The 23746-nt window shown below is 47.5% G+C and overlaps 1 protein-coding gene across 1 annotated transcript in view; it reads right to left on the minus strand.

Moving 5' to 3' along the window:
* The window catches only part of LOC119456926 (uncharacterized), a 39064-nt gene that overhangs the window by 3512 nt on the left and 11806 nt on the right, over positions 1–23746 (minus strand). Inside the window, exons 4-8 of the mRNA XM_049669143.1 lie at positions 17824–17936; positions 9596–9756; positions 8802–8900; positions 1737–1854; positions 639–684 (exon numbers count right to left, since the gene is read on the minus strand). Coding sequence (XP_049525100.1) covers positions 639–684; positions 1737–1854; positions 8802–8900; positions 9596–9756; positions 17824–17936 — 537 coding nt within the window. The remainder of the gene's footprint in view (positions 1–638; positions 685–1736; positions 1855–8801; positions 8901–9595; positions 9757–17823; positions 17937–23746) is intronic.

The raw sequence follows: 23746 nt of genomic DNA on the forward strand, positions 1-23746 counted from the left end.
TCAGATGGTATTGGGAAATATTACTGCGTAGCATGCCACTGGCAGTCCTTCTGTTGTTATGGAGTTGGTCGAACACTTACGTGTACATTAAATGGTGGTGTTCAGCGTCCAGAAACTGCACGATTGTTAACACAGGACACTGGGTTATCCGTATTAATGTTGACCATCTGTCTTTTTTTAACGTGCATCCAAAGCATGGTACATGAACGTTCTTACATTTCGTCTCCATCGAAATGCGACCACCGCAACTGGGAATCGGAACCGCGAAATCGCGCTCAGCAGCGCCCAGCCATATCCACTGTACTCACCGAACGAAAGCTAGGAGAACTACGTTGAGCCCAATAATGTGATTAACTTGCTAGGCTATTGATATCAATAACATTTCACTTTTATTCGCAAGGAATGTTTTCACACAGTCTGTGATAAAACGTTTTATTTTTATTTTCAAGTGATACCACAGTCAAGTTAGTAGAGACAAGCCTCTGTGAATTGACTAACACGGCAGATAAAGAACAGCCGTAACCACGCGCAATTGTTTTATAACAAAATAAAAATTACGAAGCCAAACTTGAGAACGTACGAAGAAGAAAAGCCAGCACAACCACACAAGAGAGGTGAATTATCGCAATCGTACTTACCTCATTATCTGCAAGGCCAATGAGCTTGACGTCGTACGTAATCTCGCTGTTACAAAAGGAAGGGGGAAAATTGCGTTTAAGTAAAACGCTTCATGCTCTCTTGACTACAAAAACATTGACGAAAAGTGGCTCTAAAAAGCTGCTGTCAACATTTTCACATTTTTGATTGTCTGACTGAGCTAATCCCCAAAGCAACACGCTGGATATGAGCTAGAAAACAGTGGGGTGCTTTGGATAAATTTTAAACCTTTGGAATTGCTTAACGCGAGTTCTATACACGAACGTTTTTTGCACCCCTGCTGCAATATATATATATATAATGCGGCCGCGAGGGCGCAAGTCCAACCCAAATCTCGTTCTCGGCAGCATAAAACCATAACCAATAAGCCCGCAAGCAAGTATAACTATAGAATTTTAGAAATAGAGAATTTTAGTGGACTCTAGCGGTTGGGGCGTGCGATACAACGCAAATAGAATTTATCTTTCCTCGTTAGTTCTGCATTTCAATGTAACATACCAATTAACACGCTATGCTTTCTGTGGCTTCACTGTCTGCTTCTTTGTTTGGTTGTGACTGGCAATAGATTGCGCCTCTTGGACCCCTTATCTTTCCCACTCGAGTGTAGTTTGGGGTGTTCGCGCATGCTAAGTCACTTGGGTACGCATGTCACAAGGTACCGTTCCGAATAAGTAGTCGTAATACTTTAGCAATAATTAAAAAAATAATAGACTGCTCTACATGACTGTATTGAGTGATTGTATTGAGGCCTCAGCGAACAGAATATAACTGTACCAGAACAAGAAAAGTTGGTATACCTGCAGGGTTGTGAGCATCGCTCCTTACAGAATCTGTTGTTGAGGTCGCGTGACATAACTTTCGCACAATTGCCTGCAGAGAAAGCATCATTTTGTATACCAGGGAGGAGGAAAACAAGAGGTGAAATGCAGAGAGGTTAGCCAGATTAAGTGTCACACTAAAAAGCTGGCTAAACAAGACAGATTGTTGTCTCGGAGACGAAAAACGTAGTTTCCCGCAAGAAGCTCATTTTCGCGGGAATGAGCGACATCTAGGACGGTCCCAGCCATTTGCTGACTTACTTTTCTTTTCACTTGAGCAGATAGCCCCATTAAAAGAGGTCGCGGCAAACTCGTGGTCGGGAAAAACGCAACCACAAGTTTTCAGCTCTTGCTGAATCAAGCAATCTTGGAGGCACACCTGCGCAGCAACATGAAATGAACGGAAAGTCGCTCGCAGTAACTGCACGTGCGAGCTTACTTAAGCTTGGACACAACATTGTTAAACATGCTTTTAAGTGCGGAAGCAGATTTCTAGGCGTTTTCATATGCAAATGTACAGGTGATCTAAAAGTTTTACGCTCACGACGCTGCAAATATTGGCGTACTGCGTGCGCTGTGAGTGATAATGCATCATTTTGCGTGCAATGACCGTGTGCTGCTGGCGGAAGCACAGAGGCAAGATTCTATGTTGCATTAGATGCGGTTGGAGCTGAACAAAGAGCGATAAAGTCAAGCAGAATGCATCTCTGACGTCAGTCAGTCCAAGCGATGCTTTGTTAGCTTTGGAGAACGGTGCATTGAAAAACAGCACATGGTATGTATAGTGTACAGATCTATTTTTTTCCAGAATACAACGTGTACCTGGTTTCGGATTCTTGCATGATTGCGCTTAATATTGGTCTGGGGACTGTAAAGTAAGACGCGTATATAACGGCTTCCATGTTCACAATCCCCGTGGTGAACACGCAATCGACATGTCCACCGAACCTCGACCTATATGTATTGCGTCGTCTAATACCGGTGAGCAGCTGCGAAACACAACTGCTCTTGCTACTGCAGAAAGGCCCTGTGCTGACGATTTCCGCGCGGTTAAGGCGCTTGCTGCTATGCACATGCGTCATAAACTGCTTGAGTGAACTATACGAACACATGTAGCGCACACCTTTAGTCAAAAGCCAACACAGTGGACCAGGGCTGCATAAATATTCATGACAGTCATGGGTGCAGAAAGGGTGCAGGGTGTGTGGTCAGAATTAGGCACTATAGAAGTAAGAAAATCCTGACTAGGAGCTTACCACTGTCGTTGAAAAAAGAAGTGTACAATAATTGCATTCTACCCGAGCTAACATATGGAGCAGAAACTTGGGGGTTTCAACATTAATCGATGCTATGACCAGGTACTTCGAAGACGCCAACATCTCCGTCATCACAGCCTTGGCACGTACCGCGCTGCCTCCGCAATCTCTCACAGAAATTCTGGAATTTCGAGGGTTTCCGGATAACTCGACACTCTGGCTGCAAAACATCACTTCCCTGGGCAGTCGGCACTCTTGGCCTGACGACGTCAAAATGTCGATTGCTGAGAGCCAACTTCGCGATTCCGCCAAAGCATGGCATCGATACGATGGCTGGAATCAGCAAACTTGGGCCGAATGGAGTGCAGCTTTAGTGCTTGCCTTCAGCCCGCTCTCATTCACACACGATGACCAGTTCATGCGTATGCGGTCGCGCCGACAAGCTCCCACTGAAGACGTCACAAATTATGTCTACGATAAGCTCCGACTCCTCAATGACTGGCCTCACATGGCCGTCTCCAGCTACGCGCCAGTACGTGACCGACGGAATGTGCGAATCTACTCATGCAGCCATCCTGTCTTTTCAGTCTCCTGGGATTACATCCCTGGTTTTCGCTCACAAGGCAGCGGAACTGCAGCAGTGTACTCGACACCGTCTCATTTATGGCGGGCGGCGGGCCGGACAGTCCGTACACTTCTCAGCGCGTCGGGACTGCTTTTCTTGCGGACGTCTTGGACACCACGCCAAGGAATTCCGCCAATCGCCGCAGTCCCTAATTCAGTACCAGGCGTACCCAACTCCACTGTTACCAGTACATGTCGAAGGAATAGGTGACTTGTCCACACTCATTGATACCGGCGCCGAGCGGACGGCACTACACCAGCATCATGCTCCCGACACCATTTCCCCGTGGACGCAGCCTCCAATCCACGGACTAGGATGTAATGTGATGCCAGTGGGCATGCTCGACGCTTATGTCCGGACATCAGCAGGGACAAAGTTTCTACCGGCCATCCCCATGTTCGAGGACCTGCCTACCGACATGATTCTCGGATCAGATTTTCTACTGTACGACGACATTCAAATTACCATCGATCGCGGCCATGTAGAGCTCCGGCCTGCGTTAACTGAGACTACTGCGGCGCCCCTGCCAACGCCGAGAGGTGAGCCGCTTCGTTCGCTTACATTAAATTCGATACTGGCTCGCCATGAAGCGGTGTACGCTGACACTACCGCCGATCTCCCGGGCACAAAGATGTTCCTGCATCGAATACCGACAGGGAACCATTCTCCGATATGCGTACCATGAGAAGATACGCTGAGAGGGAGCGCTCCGTGATCGCAGATCAAATACGCGAAATGCTCGCCGCGGGCATAATTAGGCCTTCATCAAGTCCGTGGGCAGCGCCCGTCGTGCTCGTGCAGAAGAAAAACGGGTCCTTGTGTTTCTGCGTGGATTACCGGCAGCTCAACAAGTGTACGACGCCCGACCCGTACCCCTTACCCCGCATTGACGATGCTATTGACACAGTCAGCCACTGCAGGTTCTTTTCGTCGCTCGACTTACGTGTAGGGTATCGGCAGACCAACGTCGCTGAAAAAGAGTCTGAGTCTGAGTCTTTATTCCAAACATGCATACATAAATACATGGCTGTGGAGAAGAGAAAAAAAGCCGCTCAGTCGTAGCTTGACAAAGCTCCCTTTCCCCCGTATACATCGGTATTGCGGTATGCACGGAAACAGAAATAGCACAGGCTAATTAAGTAGCATAAAAGACTCCAAACTGGAAAAACACAGTGCACAATAAAAAGGACAATACTACAAATACATTATATCTTCGGATACATTCAAAGTAAGTTAGTTGCGGTCACAAAAAGGAATTTAAGTAGCGGTGAAAATGCACACATTAACTAAATAAGTTTCGGAGAGAGTTAAAGGGAAGTTCGCGTTTCGAGGTGTGAGAAAAGCCAAACTTGTTAAGCAGAGAAGGCAATGTGTAGCTTAGGGTTTGAAAGGCGTAGTTAGTACGTGGGTGAGGCACAGACCAATATTCGTGGTGCCTTGTAAGGTAGTAAAGAATATTGGTGTGGAGGTTAGCGACTTCACATCAAAATGCCATGTTCAATCTTTGATTTGTAGAGCTCAGGTAAAAGACGATGCTGGTACATGTTGGATAACTGCATGATACGATAGCTTGTAAACAGTGGTTCAGAGTGCGCTCTGTAAGGCACGTCAGCAATCGCTCTAAGCGCATTTTTTGCATTACGATCAGTTTACTAATATTTGTCTGTGTTGTACTTCCCCATAACAATACGCAGTATTTTAACTGTGATTCAAACAGTACGTGGTACAACTTAAGCCCAGATAAGTGCAAGACAGCCTTTCGCACTCCGTCAGGCTTGTATGAATTCAATCGCACGCCGTTTGGGCTGCGAACGGCCCCTAGTACATTTCAGCTCGCGATGAATTCAGTTCTAGTGTCTGTGAAGAACCGAGCCTGTGTGGTCTACTTAGATGACATCCCGGTTGTTGGAACCACCGAGAATGAACACCTTCGCGATTTAGATGAAGTGCTGTACAGACTTTATGAGGCGGGGTTTCGCTTAAACAGCGAGAAGTGCCAGTTTGGTCTGTCTAAGATAGCGTACCTTGGACATAATATTTCCCCCGATGGCATTCAGCCACTCAGGGAGCGCATAGCGGCAGTGTCGGAATATCCCACACCAACTTTCTTGAAACAGGTTCAGTCATTTATGGGTATGGTCTCGTATTTGCGGAGGTTTATTCCACACTTAGCTTCGATCGCAGCTCCCTTGAGTGATCTCCTTAAAAAGGACGCGCAGTTTGAGTGGGGCGCCACGCAAGAAAATGCTTTCAGGACGATAAAGCAAAAGCTCACGGTATGTCCAGTATTAAGCCACTTCAATGATGACTGGACCACTGAAGTGCACACCGATGCTAGCCAAGTCGGTCTAGGGGCAGTGCTCGTGCAACGCGATCCTGATGGCGTCGAACACGTCGTTGCTTATGCCAGCCGAAAACTCTCCGACACCGAGCGTCGCTATCACTTCAATGAGCTGGAATGTCTGGCATTGGTGTGGAGCGTGGATGACAAATTCCGACACTATCTGTTCGGGTGCAGATTTACCGTGGTAACTGATAATTCTGCCTTAACGTGGATGTTTTCTAAGCAACAGTTGTGCCCACCACGAATGTGACTGCCCTGACATTTCCTGCATGTTTGAAAACGCTCGTCTTCTGATACGCCGACACCTCCTAAAGCAGCACCCAGACCGGCGTGTTGCAGACGGATCGTTCCCTCCCCGTTTTCGTGGTAGAGGCTTGCCCTGTCGTGCTGGAGCACTGATATATAAGGTAAGGGTTGGATCTGTGTTGGTGCGCGAACGCCTTTACCAACAAGGACGTGTGGACAGCCCGTCGTGTACGTTTTGTGGCTCCTGTGAGACACTTGAACATCTCATTTTAGAGTGTCCCGCATTCGTTGCGCAGCGCGCATTGCTAATTAAAGAATATGGACTTATTGGACTGCAATGTGCGACCCTTGACGATTGCCCATTTCCAAGGGGGTGTGCTTCCCGACGTGACCAGGCTCGTCGAGCCTTGCTAACTTTTCTGAAGAACACTGACTTGGCCTCCCGTTTATAGACATTATTTGTATATTGTTTTGTTCTGTCTGTGTCTCCGTCATTTCTTCATTTCCTCTTTTCTTTCCTTATGTTTTCATTTCCTCTATTCCCTCCTCCTGAAAGAGTAGGCAGGCGTTACGCCCCTCTCGGTGGCAGTTGTCAGCTTGCTCCCTCCCTATTTCCTTCGTGTCCTTGTGGTTATATGTCTCAAACCAAATAATAATAATAATAATAATAATAATAATAATAATAATAATAATAATAATAATAATAATAATAATAATAATAATAATAATAATAATAATAATAATAATAGTAATAATAATAATAATAATAATAATAATAATAATAATAATAATAATAATAAAGCACAAATTCGCCCGGTGGATTATCACGCTTCAAGAATATGATTTTGACGTGCGTCATCGTGCCGGGGTCTTGAATAACATCGCCGATGCCTTATCACGCAACCCCTTCGAACGCTTGGAACGAAACAGGCAAAATCACATCTTTCTTGCCCAAATAGACTTGCCCAAAGCGCAACAAGAAGACAAAGACTTCGCGACAATTATTGCCTCCATAACTGGCACAAAAACAAACTCGATGTTTCCAATACGCAATGGTGTATTGTACCGTCGTTGGTGGCAAAAGGACCGCTCGGAAGAACGTTACCTCCTGGCCGTTCCGAAGTGTTTTCGCACAGAGATACTGCGAGCCATTCATGACACCCCCGAAGGAGGGCACATTGGTCAACGAGCCACGCTTCGCAAGCTACAAGAACGCTTCTGGTGGCCGAAGATGCAAAGCAATGTGCGCTCCTACGTTACTAGCTGTGAAGCGTCTCAACAGTTTAAGCGACTGACGGGGCGCCAGCCTGGACTGTTAACACCTGTGGAGATACCCGAAGAGATCTTTTATACGGTTGGCATCGACTACATAGGGCCGCTACCCACCTCCACTGCTGGAAACCGCTACATCATTGTAGCTGTGGACTATCTGTCCAAATACGTGGAAGTGACTGCCGTACCATCCCTGGCATCCACTCATTTATTAGATTTTCTGCAACACAAGTTTGAATGGAGACATGGCTTGCCAACGAAATTGATATCAGATCGTGCCACAACATTTCGCAGCCGCGAAGTACGAAAGTACCTTTCCACGGCGGGGTGCAGCATCATTATACATCCGCGTTTCATCCCCAGGCAAACGGCCTCCCTGAGTGAACAAACCAGAGCATTCAGGCAAGGCTCGCTTCATATACAAAAGTAGGACAGACAGGAGAGGCCGATTGGGAACTCCACCTTCCGGCAGCTGTCTATGCGGTCAATACAGCGCTGCAGACCTCTACTGGTGTGACGTCATATGAAATCGTATATGGGAAGCTGCCCCAGCTGAAAGCGGTCCTCAGGCTAGATGCTCCCGTTAGCGTCACACACCCTGACAGTCGCACAGTCGCCTGCCAGAAGATCAGTGCTGCGGCGAAGGGAAAAGCCACACAAGCGCAAGAAAAGCAGAAGCACTATTATGACCACGTCGACCTGCCCCTGCGTACAACATCGGAGACGACGTGTGGGTGCAAAGAGGTGGCAACTGTCCAGGCAAGAAGCTACTCGCAAAGTTTGAGGGGCCCTTCAACATCACCGACCACGTAGGAGATAATTGGCGAGTTAGCACCTCGGATCCAAGCTTTGGACTTGGCCGGCGGAAAAGAAATAACTTCGCCGTGCACATGTCACGCCTCAAGAAAAGATTACGCCGATTGGACTGAACTGTCGCTTCTTTTTTGTTTGCCAGGTCCTCAGCGTGGCCGAGTGTGACGTGGAAGTACGGCACCGTGTCTCAGCTGCTTGGGCGAAGAGCGAGGTGGAGGTGGGCGGAAATAGAACAGCCGGCCCAGGAACGAGTGCTGTTTCTATTTCTTTACAGTATATATATATATATATATATATATATATATATATATATATATATATATATATATATATATACTCACAGCCTTCTTAACGGTATTAAAATAATGATGACAAGGCTGTATATTATTCGCAAAGTATTCGAAAAATCTTCGATTCGCGTCTGGCATTATTCAATTCGAATTCGATTCAGTCTTACAACTAACAATCGCCCACCCCTTGACTCTATATATATTGTTGCATGATTTCCGGTTGTAGAATAGCGGCGTTTTGACGTCAATGTGCACCTGCGCCGTCGATAGCGGTTAAATTCCCCGCCCCGTAATCCGTTACTCAATAACGTGCCTTTTAGGATAGTGGGATTGAGCGATCGGTGACCGTGACGGTAAGGCGCCCTCTGCGTACTTGCTGCTGTTTTGAAACATGCGGACGTGACCCTTCGATTTCATGCATTGCGGTGGCGGATTGCGCAGAGTTGTATGCTAAGCGTGTGAAGTAGTCTATTGACGTACTGCGTAGTTCATATAACCGAAGTAGGCGCCCACCCGACCTCTTTGTCGGTAGTCGGTGCATCTTGAAGAGCTCGGGTACGGAAGGCGCCGAAACGTTCTCTGAAAAAAAAGAAAAAAAAAGCACACATGCGTTTTTTCACGCAGTTTGAATCTGCTACGGTACTATCACATTAATTGTAATCCTGCAAATGAGTTATTACGTTGGGTCTACATGTTGGTACGAGTATATCTGATGGGGAAGCGGGGAACTCTTGAAATGTTTTGCCCATTGAACACCTCCTTGATGCGATCCCTGATCCAGATTACTCTCTTCCCAGATGACTATCTCGAGAAGCGCAAGACCTTATAAACAAGGCAAGAGCAAGGTACGCCATGACAAACGACATCATCGCCTTATGGCCGTGACAGCGGCAGCGCAATGACCCCTACCACCCGCCGTCACCTCCACAAGTTAAATGTTATGCACGCTCAAGGAAGGTGGCTCCAAATGTCTGTCGCTCGTGTGAGAACGTGAAGGGCTCAAGGCATTCCGGGGTAGGTACCGGCCTTAGGTAGCCTAAAGAGATGATATCTTCTGAAGACTGGGTCCGACCACGGGTCAACGTAAAAAAAGCCCTTAACTCACTATGAAGCTTCCTGTGCGAAGCTTCCGTAGTGAGCCATACTTGGATTCCTTCCCCTTACCCCCTTCCTAAAATAGGCCTAGAGCCAAGCTTTTAATGAACTTCTCTCTCACTCTGAGCTGTGAGTGCAATGATTGCGCGTCGCGTATATAGTGAAAGAAAGTGACTCGCCTGGGCTACGGACACCGTGTAGCGCATTCCCTGCCTCAGATGGATGGGGGCCAGTTTCTCCGGTGGGCAGACCTCCGGTTCGTGCACGATGAGCGGGTACTTCCACACGTTGTCTGTGGGCCCAGTGTTGAGTGCGTCCCACGCTGCGGTCAGCTCCACTTCTGGCCATGCATAGGCCAAGGGTGGCCGTTAAGATATGGTCGATAAATAACACCGATGGGCCGTTTGTGGCGTATTCGGAACTGAAGGTAAAAAAGAAGGGGTTTTTTGAAAAAAAGAAAAGAGAGGCGTTTTACCTCTTTTTTCTTTCAATAAACCAGGGCCCATACTCACAAAAAATCTTAGGCTAGAATCGTTCTTAAGAGTGAATTTTGGCCACTGCTGATGCTGGACATATCATTATCGAAAGTAGCCGCTCAGTGACAAAAAAGCACTCACAAACGAAAAGCTTTGCGAGTTCGGCCCCAGGTTTCAAATCAGTGCTCCCTTTCTCTGCTCTTTTCCAGTTCTTCTGCCATGGTGTTGTCCTTAAACTCAGGTACATTTAAGATGTTGACAAAGCTTACTGTCTTATGACCTCATAACATTGACAGCAATTTAACCATTTACTGCGCGATACCAATCTTGTTCATGAAGTCATGGAATCGTTCATGAAGGTGTCAAACGTGTGAACGTGAGACAACTTGTTGCCGGTAGAGTTGGTCCCAGGACCCAGCACTCAATTCGAACTTACAGGGCGGGAGCTACGACGTCTATTCTGGTGAAAGCCTACGTGCTGTTTTACGTATAACACAGGGCGCGGTAAACTAAAGCCTTAACAGGCAACGGACAGCAGAGCAGGGACCTGCGGTATGCCAAATGGAGCTAGTGAAAAGCGACTAGCGTGCAATCGCAATAACTGCAGAGCGTATGCCATGTTGGTGGCTGTGTTTCCTTTATATATTTAATTGATAATGCACGGAGGATCGCGAAACTGTTTTCTAACCGGAATGGTGTCATGCCACCTCGTATTATCGCGTTCAACTTATTTAACAATTTATTGTTTGTCGAGAAGCCGGCGACAAGTTAGTTGTCAATATTTTTAATTTCAATAAAAGAAATTGGTACAATCGGAAAACGGTACAATCAAGTAACTTACAGAGAACAAGGAGAACATGATCGCTTCGGAGTTCCCCAAGAGCGTTTTGTCAAGAGCTCGTGCTGGCCTCGGTGGCAAAATATAGAAATTGGCGCAAGCCCTACCGAAAACCCGTCTGTTGGAGCAGTTCCTAGTTATGCTGTTCGAGCGAAGAACTATAGATGAAAGTTTTCGACAAACCAGATCTTGAGCAATCAAGTCAGTTCTTATAGGCTGAGTAATTATGGTGACATGTTTTTGAATGTACACCTGCTTCATGTTTGCTGCTCATGATTTGTATATTGTAGAGGACCCACCAGAATCGCCACCAGCAGAGGACCCACCTGTGGCAATGGGTACATATACTTGTATATGCAAATATTTAGCTTTTATAAAAATATTTCAAAATCCTTGAATTATTGCTTGATTTTATAGCTTCTATCGATATACTTCGTTTTGACTATAATCACAAAGGTTTTCAGCACAGGTTGCGGCGTGGCTAAATTAACGCTCCAATAATGTGTCCAATCTGTCTAATAAGAAAAAAAGAATCCAAGAGAGAGAGAGAAGAGAGGAGAGAGAAATAGTTCGTGACACAGATAGATATATAGATGCACAGATAAACAGATTGATATGTAGATAGGCAGGTACGTTGAAAGAAAGGGAGACTAATGCTTTGAACAAACAATGTGTTGCTAAACAATAGTGGGAATGCTTTTCTGGCTGAAATTGTCTATATAACAGTGTTGAAATATTATGAAATAAAACAAAGCACTTACCACGAAAGATTTACCGCAACCGGGACGAAACCATAACGTTCTAATTCTACTGCGCTCACCGGATTGAAGCCATTCAGGAGTTTCCGCCATAATTGATATACAAAGGCAGTACTAAGGAGTGTTCCTTGACTCGCTGCACACTCACAGTTTCGAAGTACGGTTACTGCACACCTGATTTCATCCTAATGTGTTCCGTGTTTTGTAGCATTACGTTATGCCATTTGGAAAGCTAACTACCTAAATGAGAACAAAAGTCATCATTGGCACTTATATCATGCCGATGATGTTAAGGACGCGAAGTTGAAAACGTTCGTTTTTACTCCTGAAATTATGCTGCTATAAGCGAGCATTTAATATGTGACAGAAAGAATATTTGCATACGCAGTCTCTAAGATCCGCAACTGCGTATCATATTATGTCTTCCTGAGACCCGAAGGCAGCGCCGTATTTAAAGCACTCACTTTTGAAGTCTGCTCATATTACCGCGCGGTATCCTACGAACGTGAAATACAGATTTTGTTTCAATGTAATTGATAGATGCCAGAAGGGGGACCTCGATGTACGCTGACAAAGCACCATCTTCGCATAAGGATATGGCAAAAAATTACTTTCCTTTACCTAAGCAGACAGATCGTGCAAGGATTGTGTGGTGGGTTGCCATGCTGGCGCAGCATCTTGGATTTTCCTGTCATTTCGTGGTGTTCGAAATGTATTGTATGGTTGATTCTCGTCGTCTGTGACTACACAACAGCCTATATGTCAAGTTAGTGTCAAGTTTCTCGAAAGCTAGCGGTAAGGATATTATTAAACCACTTCCGTACAGTTCCTCAAGTACTTGTGATATCCGGGATAAACATGTTGCGTAATTTCTTCCTAGATAACTTGGAGAAAGGCTGAAAGCAATGCGCATTTTGCACTGTACCATGAGTCTCAGTAGAATATACAAATACTATTCGCATATAATTATGTTTGCAATAAGTATCCCTTCATACCTGCTGAATGCAAATAATGATGCTGAACCAATCCATGAAATAATATTTTTATCTCATATCATGTTAACCGACCCACCCTTGTAATGCCTGCATCCATGGCCTTTGGTGTGAACCACAGATGAATGAAAAGAAATTGCATGGCTTGCTTTCATAACTAATGAAGGGATTATTATTATTATTTTTTCTATTTGTAACACTCCTGAAACTTCGCATGTCTGCATGACAAGCTGCATGACTATATCAAGTATCACACTGACGTCCTGAAGTAATGGGCGAACTTTGATATTTTGGAGCAGATTTGGTCAGATAACCTGGCCTGATTGAAGAGCTCCTCCTTTCTCGACGCTTTGCCCTTCGGGGGTTTGGCTTGGCTGAGCGAAGCACTAAACCGATAATGGAAACCCCCGGTGGAGCCAATGCAGGCCAGTACCGCTTATGTATGTCCGCAGGGGCTTTTTGCCCCACGCGCCCTTGCACATTATGCTTTTCTACTTTTTTCTAGAGAGAGAGAGAAAAAAAACTATTTAATAATTGTTGCAGCAGTAATTTTTGCTGGCTGACTCAAGAAGAAGAACGCAGTGTCGAACAAAGACTTTTCAGCCCCTGTGAAGCGCATAACTTATGTGTCGCTATATATATATATATTTTTTTTCAAACACGTGTATACGTGAACCAAAACTAATTTATCACGTTGCAGCCCTAAAGGCGAACTCAGAAGCGTAGATAAGCTCTGACTCGCAACTTCGTACCACATTTATTACTTTTCCCGCTCATAATTTTAGATAATGCAGCTTGCGCGGATTTCTCTGCAAAAACTGTAGTATATACGTCCAGTGTAGATAAGCGTGCTTTTGGTGGCACCGTCATTGCCGGAGAGCGCAAAATGTAAAAAAAAAAAAAAAAATGTGCAACTACTATCTACGAAATGAGTAGTTCGGCTTCGTGTCTGACCCTACATATGAGTAACGAGTGAAAGTGAAGTAAAATTTTAAAGTGCAGTAAAACCAAGCCGTGAGCCTGGCTTTGTTCATGCATTAGCGGGAAACGAGGCTTCTATGCAGATCGCTGTTATGCGCCTTATCTCTTATATCAACGATCTCTTTCGTTCGGCCCGATATGCTCCGTATGCTTCGCTCCACATGCATCTCCTATCTAAATACATTGGAAAGGAGAAATCGTTTTTCTCGGCTACCAGTGCATCAATTTGGATGAAGCTTGTGGCGCTTAAAAGGGAAAGTTAAAATCTACTAACCATAGGAAGTAGATTTTCAATTTATGTGAAAACAAATTTCTAAAATATTTCGAAAATTTTAGAATTTCAAAAAATTCAGCTATCAACTTTGCAACTCTATAACTAAGCAATAAATTCCGATATCCAAATTTTCTCAGCTGCACCTAATAATACACCCGAAGTAGATAAAATTGATCACTATCAAATATATCACTAATTTGTAAGGACACTTGCTTTTAAAACCCTTGAAGCATTGCTGCAAGAAATTTACGTAAGCTGTAAAATTGTATACAAAAATTGTGCGCCTGAGGCGATCAAACAGATTCAGCTTACAGAACTGCGATATATGTTTTTGGCGCAGAGTAATGAATTGGTAAACGTCGTGCTTCTATTTATTTTATTGTTACCAATTTTCGGCAATTTTAATTTCCCGCCCTAAATAAAGGTTGCTAATTCCAAGATTCACTAGAATTTAAGTTTCTCTCTCAAATGCAACAAGTACTCGTATTATTCAAATTGGTCTGCCAGTTGTCTCAGAAACGCATTTCCGCGTTTTACATGTAGTTCCATACACACATCGTAGTTGGCCTGGAACAAATGCTTCCTCTTAAATTCTGGCATGGCATACCTCCTGGGCCGCGATTTTGTAGCGAGGCATTATGACTTATTGTACTCTAGTCTTATCATCCACCGCTCACGGCCGGCTGATACCGTTGATAACGCGAGCGGACCGTCAGCTCCGACCACTGACAAAGCGCGATAAGCGCGAAAAGGCATTATTACATGAAAGGCATCGCTACAAAATACCGGCCCTGCACTTGGATATATTTATATAAAAAAACAATATCACAGAAGATGGTGTCCATTCGGCTAACCAGTTAATAATACTTAATCTTCACTTATGCCCGATTCCGTTGCCCTCCTACTCTTTCAGGTAAACGCGGCTTAAACAAACTAGTCGGAACACGCGACCACAGATTCGCCGACGATGTGAAGTTTTAAGCAGAGCGCGATTCGCAATTTGCTAACGCCTACCGATGCCCGAAGAGACACGTGTACTGCCGGGTCGTTTGTTTTCATTCTGTTTTTATTTGAGGTGAATTTCACATGGTTATGCAAACAGAACGAATTTCGTTAGTTTGGCTTTGTGCCCTTGGCAGCGATGGAGCTTGAAAAAAAAAGCTAAAAAAAAAAAGACGGTGACTGAGAGTCTCCGGCTGTTGAATTAAGTGCGTTAAAAGTATGTTTTCGGATGTACTTAACAACAGCTGTAAAAAGTTGAAAATTGTTATTAGAAAAATGTTTCTATGTCACTAACGTTTGTTCTGCTAAATACTGGAGCAAAGTGTTGATTTAGTTGTAATTATCTTTCATAAATTAATTAAACTCCCGTTTAAGCCAATTCACGGTGGTTCCTAGTGTGCTTAAGCACGCAGAAAGCGTAATTATAGTTGGGAAGCAGTCTCCATAACTCGGCATTAATTATTGTTTTTTGACTTATTGCATCGATCTACGTGCTTCATTGGACAATCACGCGAGTGATTGGTGAACATGATATACGAAGCGTCTCTGAGATATATTGTCAGGTCTTGCAAGTGTTGGGCATGCAGCGCACAGATGGCAAGAAAGAATATAGATCAGGAGTGAAATGCGACACAAAGAGATTGGGTGAAGGCTTGGGACAGTGAGACAGATAGAAATACGACTATAGGGAAGTAGCAGCTAAACAAGGATAAAAACCAACCGCAACAACCTTTAATCTACGACGACGTCGCTACCGGGCCTACCGACTCTTGTGAAAAAGCATTCATATCCCGCCATTCAACCTGCAGTGGCACAGATTTGCACGACGAAGTTCTTTCCACGTCCTTAAAGTTCACCGCTTCGCTTCCAATTCTGGATGCTTACAAAGGTAGCGCGCGCGTTATTGATTTTGGGCGGTGTGCTCCAGAAAAACGTTAGGCCGGAAACCATTTCGCACCGCCACGACCTTTCTGCTTACTTTTTTGGCATCAACAGCCACGAAGCCTGTCATTCTCACCTGCTTCTCGAACATTGTACTGCGTGTGATACCATGCATTTCTTGTACTGTACTTTGAATTTCAATATCTAAACACGCGCTTTCTTACTTTTGTCTGCACATATCCGAAAGTACTTCAGTGAATACACAGCATTCAGCGAATGCTGTGTATGATACGTGTTTCCTTTGCTGCATTGGGTATTCAAATCTCTGAACATACGTATTTTCTTTCGTTTTTGCGGGCCCATCTCCGCAAACAGATCAATGAATGCGTTGAGAACTGCCTGTCAGCGCACTGTGAATTGTTTAGCAGTCTAGCGCACATGTCGCTCGACAGCCTCGTAAACATTCATTTTCTCCTTCAACAAAAACAGTCTTTCAGTCCGCACTTCAGTTCTCACTATTCAGGATCCTGATCATTTCCATATATTTTCGTGTGATCAAGGGCATACTAGTAGGTATAGTAGGACTATCTGGGCCTCAACATGCAAAGCAGACTTCTTAAATCAACCTACTATACTTTTGGGAGTATCAGGTTGTAGTTTACTTGTCCTAGCTGGAGCTAAGAAAGAAATGCGATGAAAAAAGGATTTTTTTAAACGGAGTAACACAGTGCACAATATGAATAATACACCTAAAAAGAAAAAAAAATCCGAGGACACCTAAGCATTTCTTATGAGTTTTGAATGTGAGAACCTTCATGTCCAATTGAACGCCGCTGATCGGCCATTCGAGTTATGAACTACTCGCGGGCTGTGACGCGTTGTGACGATTGGCGCGTTTCGATTTGGTTTTACCGAGGCGCAGTTAGAACGCAGGCGAGAGGTTGCGCGGACAACGAACACGCGGATAGCACAGGCGAGAGCGAGGGTTACGTGGGGTCGTAGCGGTGTCCTCTCCCCTCACTCAACACTTGGCGCGCTAGTGTTGCAGCAGGTGTTCCTTTTCGCCCACTCTGCTCCGTCGAGGCGCGCTCGTGACGTGATGTCGCAGCCGATGGGAATTTAGGTGCCGTTTTGGTGCTGCAGACGACAGACGCCGGCTTTTTCGCTCAATGTGCCATTTGACGCTTTCGCATTAAAAAAAGAAACAAAAAACAGAAATTTGCCGTGACCGGAGATATTACTTGGAGTTGCGCGTGGAAGAGGGACTCTGTATCGTGAAGCTAATTAATTTTTGTTTCGTGATAGTTAATGCAGAAATAGAATCTAATACGTGTATCCAATGTATACATAGCGGACAGACCATCCGTAGTTTGCGTTTACAAACACAACACAGACAATTCACGGAAAAGTTAAGGATACAAACCTTGGCTCATGAGGCAATGACATTCAAATGTGGAAACTAAAAGGAAGTGGAGGATAAAAACACCATAAACAGACGATACCAGTCTTGTCTGGAACCTTTTAATTACTAAGAATGTTCAGGTGCCGAATCATCGGACTAGAACGCGGTTTAAAGAAACACACGTTTAGGCGTTCTGGCATAACATGAACATCTTCGATTAGGTGTACAAGCCTATGCGCATAAGTAGAAACATGGCAAAGGTCACATCATCGTTGTTAGTTGCCGTGAGACACAGTATGGTATCAGAAATAAGGTCAAAGTCTTTCTTTAAAGTTCTCTGGGGGACTCCGAACCATCTAACTAAGTGAAGAGAGTGCTGCAGCTCACAAAACAGTGAACAATTTAGCGAATATATTGCTGCGATATTTTCGATGCAGCGCGTGGTGTGGTGCTCATAACCTGCTTGTTTGATTGAGAACAGATATATCGGAGTCCTGAGTATATTTGGGTATGTGTTGCCACGCGGTCGTATATATTGTTACTGTATACTTATAAGTAAAGCAAACACTGGCCAACATGGAAGCCAGCCCACATAAAGCAGGACACGTTGGTACAGCGTTGCTACACGGGAGACTACCGAGCGGTAATAACGGCGCTGCACATCTGTTCGAGATGTGCAGTTTCCTCACAACTGCTGGGGAACTTAGTTTTTATTACGTTGTAATATGACTTAAGCTACTCGACTGCTGATTTCGCAGCTACAGATAAACCACCGGCGGAATTTGCCCAACTGTAGCCTTACCGTACAACCATGGTACCTCGCATGAACGAAATTGGTGACTGGTCTCCGAATACTGGTACAGGTCAAAGGTGTAGCACATCAAGAAGGGAGTTCGGTAGAAGGTCCTTCGGATCCTGCATGGGACAAGTGCCAAAAGACGGGAATGAATGTGCACAGTAAACAAGGGACAAGCATAAAAGGACTATTCTACGTAGTAAACAACTTTGCTGAACGGCCATCATAGACTTCAGACATCTAGGGTCTGCACTTCCCTCCTCATTTTATCACTTCTATGAATAATATTATTACATTACTATGAAGAACTATAAACTTCATCACAACTACTTCGTTTACATACACTAAGTGTTAGTCGTAATAGATTCCCAACTTCATTCGACTTGTAAAATGCACCACGCGCTTTTAAAGCTGCAGCAAGAACAATTGTGAGCGCAGTGCTGTCCCCAATAAACCAGTGGGGTTAAAACTCTGAAGATACCTCTCTTGTTCGACTCCCATATCCTGCAGCCTTCGAGAACAGGTGGTTGATTCAAGATGCATTTGATGGTGTGATCAGTATGTGCGGAGTTTTAGACACATTATCAAGTGATAGCCTGCTAGAAGTCGTAGTTGGCGACGTCAACGAACGTTTGGGACAGCGACAATATCTACCAGGCCCTTCTCAAACTGCGAACCTAGATTAGAGCTACTGGCAACACTAAACCAACTGAAATGGAGACCGTTTTCAGAAGCGAAGTGCCTTGGACCACGGCCGTGCGTGTCTCTGGCGCAGGAAGCAACCAGGACGTTGCTACAGTAACTCAACCCGACAGGTTTCTGCAACCATTTAAGAGCGCATCAACATGTGTGGTCGTGTTATTCACGCGTCTCTGTGTTTCGTTGTCTTTGCGAGAAATAACACACCCTTAAAAAGAAAAGGTAAATGTAGATAATAATAATTGTCAGAGTATTCACTACCGTGGGGGGTATAACTACAGTTGGTAACGGTATAATTAGCAACATCACTGACTAAACAAGGTAGTCACTGTTACTAGTGGGGTTCAACTATCAACTCTAAATGCAGTTTGCCGCACCGGATACAAGGTTTCTCGCATTTATTGCACGCTCTCTAGAATTTTCCAGACTGGAGCCGATAAATGAGAGGCACATTAATGGCGGTGAATATACCTCGTCTAGTCAGTAATGTTGCTAACTATATACCGTACTAACTGCAGTTACACCTTGGCAGTGATTGAACTGAGAACTAGTTAGTAGCTATAACAACCTCTTTTAAAGAGCGCATGATACTTTTTCTGTCTCCTTTTTTCTCTGGTTTCGTGCCTTTATCCTTTTTCCCCAGCTGCAGGATAACCAAACGGACGTTTGTCTGGTTAATCTTTCGCATTTCCTTGCTTCTCTATCTCTCGGCGAGAGCTCGGTTTTGAGGTATAATAGTTCGCACCACCATGAATAATTTTATGCTCCTAGAAAGAAGATGCCCTTGCACTACTTGCGATTTTTTCCTTTTTTTTCTCTCTGTCTCATTGCCCTCTTTGTAACCCCTTGTGGTAGGAGGACGACAATTTAAGGTTTGCGCTCGGTGTGCGGGGCCGAGAGATGAAATGCGCGGGCTTTTCCGTTCTTGTGTTCGGCGTGCGGGGCCGAAAAGCGCGGGATTTAGCGTCGCTGGTGCGCGTGGACGGCGCGCGTGAGGGGAGAGACCATCTAGAACGACGGGGCAGCCAGGCTGACAGAACGGGCAGTGCAGCGAGATGGAACGGACCAAACGCCGGCCCACGTCCCGGCATCCCGGTCCTGCACTGTGAACTGGGCACCGCCCCGGCTTCTACCATCGACGCGGGTCCTGCGGAGCTGGGCCTCGTTCCCGCTCGCACGACCGCTGCCGTGCTGCCGGGCTCGGGCCACGACCCAGAGCCCCCTGGTCCTGTTCCGAACCGGGCGCCGCCCCGGCTTCTACCATCGACGCGGGTCCTGCGGAGCTGGGCCTCGTTCCCGCTCGCACGACCGCTGCCGTGCTGCCGGGCTCGGGCCACGACCCAGAGCCCCCTGGTCCTGTTCCGAACCGGGCGCCGCCCCGGCTTCTACCATCGACGCGGGTCCTGCGGAGCTGGGCCTCGTTTCCGCTTGCACGATCGCTGCCGTGTTCCAGGCTCGGGCTACGTCCCGGAGTCCTGGTCCTGTTCCGCAAACCGGGCGCCGCCCCGGCTTCTACCCTCGACACGGGTCCTGCGGAGCTGGGCCTCGTTCCCGCTCGCACGACCGCTGCCGTGTTCCAGGCTCGGGCTACGTCCCGGAGTCCTGGTCCTGTTCCGCAAACCGGGCGCCGCCCCGGCTTTCACCCACTGCTGTGCTGGGCTTCGCCCGGCTCTCATCCCACCGCTACGATGCCGAGCTCGGGCTACGACCCAGAGCTAACTCTCCAGACCCGGGCTACGTCCTGGTGCCACCCGGAACGTCAACCGCCGCCCGTATACCCCACCGCCGTCAGAGCCAAGTCCGCCGAGCCGTCGCCATGAGGCCGGACTCCTGTGTAGAACTGTGAGTGCTCGAGCGTGACACTTAACCAGCTTATCTGTATAGTTCATGTTCCCGTATTCGTCCCACGTGCCGTTCGTGTCATAAATACGTCTCTTTGTGTCTCTGGTTGCTTTCTTGTGCGTCTGGCTGACCTGCGCCCACACATAATCATCACAATTTTGGCGAGCCTGCCAGGATCGGCTTTAACATCTTGCCGACAGCTAGACGCACGAGGGGAGACCATGGATATTGAGAGACTGTACGCAATCGGCAAGGACATGGGCTTAGCTGGCGCCGCTCTTCGCGAATGGGTTGACGCGGAACGTGCGACAGAGAGGGACCTTCGCGCCCAAGCTCGTGACGATCAGCGCGCGAACATCGAGCTAGAAGAAAAACGGCTACAAGCCGAGGAACGCGTGTTGCAGCTGAAGCTCAAGCTTCAAGAACAGGCAGCCAGTTCTAACGCGCTACCGGTGAGCGGCGACGCGGCTGTACCAGCTATGATGGATGGCTGTAGTCCACATAAGTTACTGCCACCATTTAATGAAGCGCGAGATGATCTTGACGCCTATCTGCAACGTTTTGAGCGCGTCGCAGCCTCTCAAGAGTGGCCTCGAAGTAAATGGGCCCTATCGCTCAGTTTGTGCCTGACAGGGGAAGCTTTGGCTTTGATTAGTCGGCTTGATTCCGCGTCCGCCTCAGACTATGACCAGCTTAAGGCTACGCTGTTGCTACGATTCCGATATACCGCCGAAGGTTATCGTGAGAAATTTCGCCAAGCGAAACCAGAAGAGAAGGAGACGGGTCTCCAGTATGCTTCTCGTCTAGCGGGTCATTTCGACCACTGGATGGAAATGGCGAAGATCGAAAAAACTTACGACGCCCTTCGTGACCTAATAATTTCAGAACAATTTATGAAAGGATGCTCCCCTGCGTTGCGAGTATTTCTCAAAGAAAGAAGCTGCAAGAAACTTAGCACGCTCGCACAGCATGCCGATTGTTTCTTAGAGGCCCAGGATATTTCCAATCTGAGCAAGAACAATGGAGAGATAAGTCGCCAGACAGAGTCCGCTAAGAGACCACCAAGAGGCCACACTCAATGCTTCTTGTGCAACAAAACAGGACATCGGGCATCTGAGTGTTGGTCTCGGACAAGAAACAGCCCGTCAGCAACTGGCTGGTCGAGTGGCAACACCGGTCCTCCAGGCGAAACAGGAAAGACGCAAGAACGGAGGCAAGCGTCATGCATGTTGTCTACCGAAGAAACCAGGGGGACCGGGGTACCAGAACAAGGATACGTCATTTCCCAAAGCGGGGAATCCATCCCCGTCGTGAATACGATGTCGACAAGTACTGCGGCCGTGGCGGACGTCGGAACTCTGCCAGTTGCGAAAGGTTTTCTTGAAGGCAAGGCTGTAATAGTACTGCGAGATACCGGCTGCAACACGGTAGTTGTACGGGAAAGGCTTGTCCCGAAAGAGAAGTTTACGGGTACCACAAGCCCAGTTGTCTTGTTGGACCGGACAGTCCTTTGCTTGCCGGAGGCAATCGTGTTCATAGACACGCCATTCTTCACGGGCACAGTGCGAGCTAAGTGCATGCAAAATCCCCTGTATGATGTGGTGCTCGGGAATGTTAAAGGTGCCCGACCTGCGGAGCAGGGGGTTTCCCTGGAGTCGCAACCACAACTGGAAACCAGGCACTTAGAAAGCGCTGTGGGAAGTCTGCCGAAACACCCCATGACTAAGGACACACATCGTTACTCGCGAGATAATGAGTATCCGCGAGTGTCCGAAGACGACCGAGAGGAATTCTCGAAGGAAGGTGCTGCAATGGCGGAGGGAATACGCTCCCCCTCCAGCCTCCCTGTGCTAAAAGCCACCGCCATGTCTGTGGACAAGGCGGCTCTCGAGAAATTACAAAGGAGTGACGCGTCTCTACGGCGTTTCTACGAAAGTGTGGGTAACACTATGGTTGTAAATAACCGTGAAACATGCTACTTCCTATCTGATGGTATTTTATATCGGCGACACAAACTACTATCTGAGAAGGAATTAGAACAGCTGATCGTTCCCAGACCGCTTAGACCGACTGTGCTCAAGCTCGCACACGAGGGAATCCTCGCGGGGCACCAGGGGATATCTCGAACAACAGACCGCATCCTCGCTGAATTTTACTGGCCGGGAGTACAGTCTGAAACCAAGCGGTACGTGAAGTCCTGCGATGTTTGCCAGCGGACTGTACCTCGACATGTAGTCGGCCGTGCCCCACGTGGCACGATGCCAGTCATCGAAAGCACTTTTTCTTGCGTGGACAGTGACATCAACACCGTCGTAAATCGACATCGTCGGCGCCGTCGGCATCGTCGGACGAAATGCCAGCGACGTGACCTGACCACAAAACTGACTCACTGATTTGTATCCTATCTCTCTCTGACGATTGGGCGAACTCCGCACTCAGTGTTTTGGTGTTACGTGTGGTTATTCGACGCGTCTTATCTCACCTCCGCGTCGTTCTTGAACAGGAGGGAAGTGTGGTAGGAGGACGACAATTTAAGGTTTGCGCTCGGTGTGCGGGGCCGAGAGATGAAATGCGCGGGCTTTTCCGTTCTTGTGTTCGGCGTGCGGGGCCGAAAAGCGCGGGATTTAGCGTCGCTGGTGCGCGTGGACGGCGCGCGTGCCGGGAGAGACCATCTAGAACGACGGGGCAGCCAGGCTGACAGAACGGGCAGTGCAGCGAGATGGAGCGGACCGAACGCCGGCCCACGTCCCGGCATCCCGGTCCTGCACTGTGAACTGGGCACCGCCCCGGCTTCTACCATCGACGCGGGTCCTGCGGAGCTGGGCCTCGTTCCCGCTCGCACGACCGCTGCCGTGCTGCCGGGCTCGGGCCACGACCCAGAGCCCCCTGGTCCTGTTCCGAACCGGGCGCCGCCCCGGCTTCTACCATCGACGCGGGTCCTGCGGAGCTGGGCCTCGTTTCCGCTTGCACGATCGCTGCCGTGTTCCAGGCTCGGGCTACGTCCCGGAGTCCTGGTCCTGTTCCGCAAACCGGGCGCCGCCCCGGCTTCTACCATCGACACGGGTCCTGCGGAGCTGGGCCTCGTTCCCGCTCGCACGACCGCTGCCGTGTTCCAGGCTCGGGCTACGTCCCGGAGTCCTGGTCCTGTTCCGCAAACCGGGCGCCGCCCCGGCTTTCACCCACTGCTGTGCTGGGCTTCGCCCGGCTCTCATCCCACCGCTACGATGCCGAGCTCGGGCTACGACCCAGAGCTAACTCTCCGGACCCGGGCTACGTCCTGGTGCCACCCGGAACGTCAACCGCCGCCCGTATACCCCACCACCGTCAGAGCCAAGTCCGCCGAGCCGTCGCCATGAGGCCGGACTCCTGTGTAGAACTGTGAGTGCTC

This window comes from Dermacentor silvarum, chromosome 6, assembly GCF_013339745.2.
Source record: "Dermacentor silvarum isolate Dsil-2018 chromosome 6, BIME_Dsil_1.4, whole genome shotgun sequence".
Classification (NCBI taxonomy): domain Eukaryota; kingdom Metazoa; phylum Arthropoda; class Arachnida; order Ixodida; family Ixodidae; genus Dermacentor; species Dermacentor silvarum.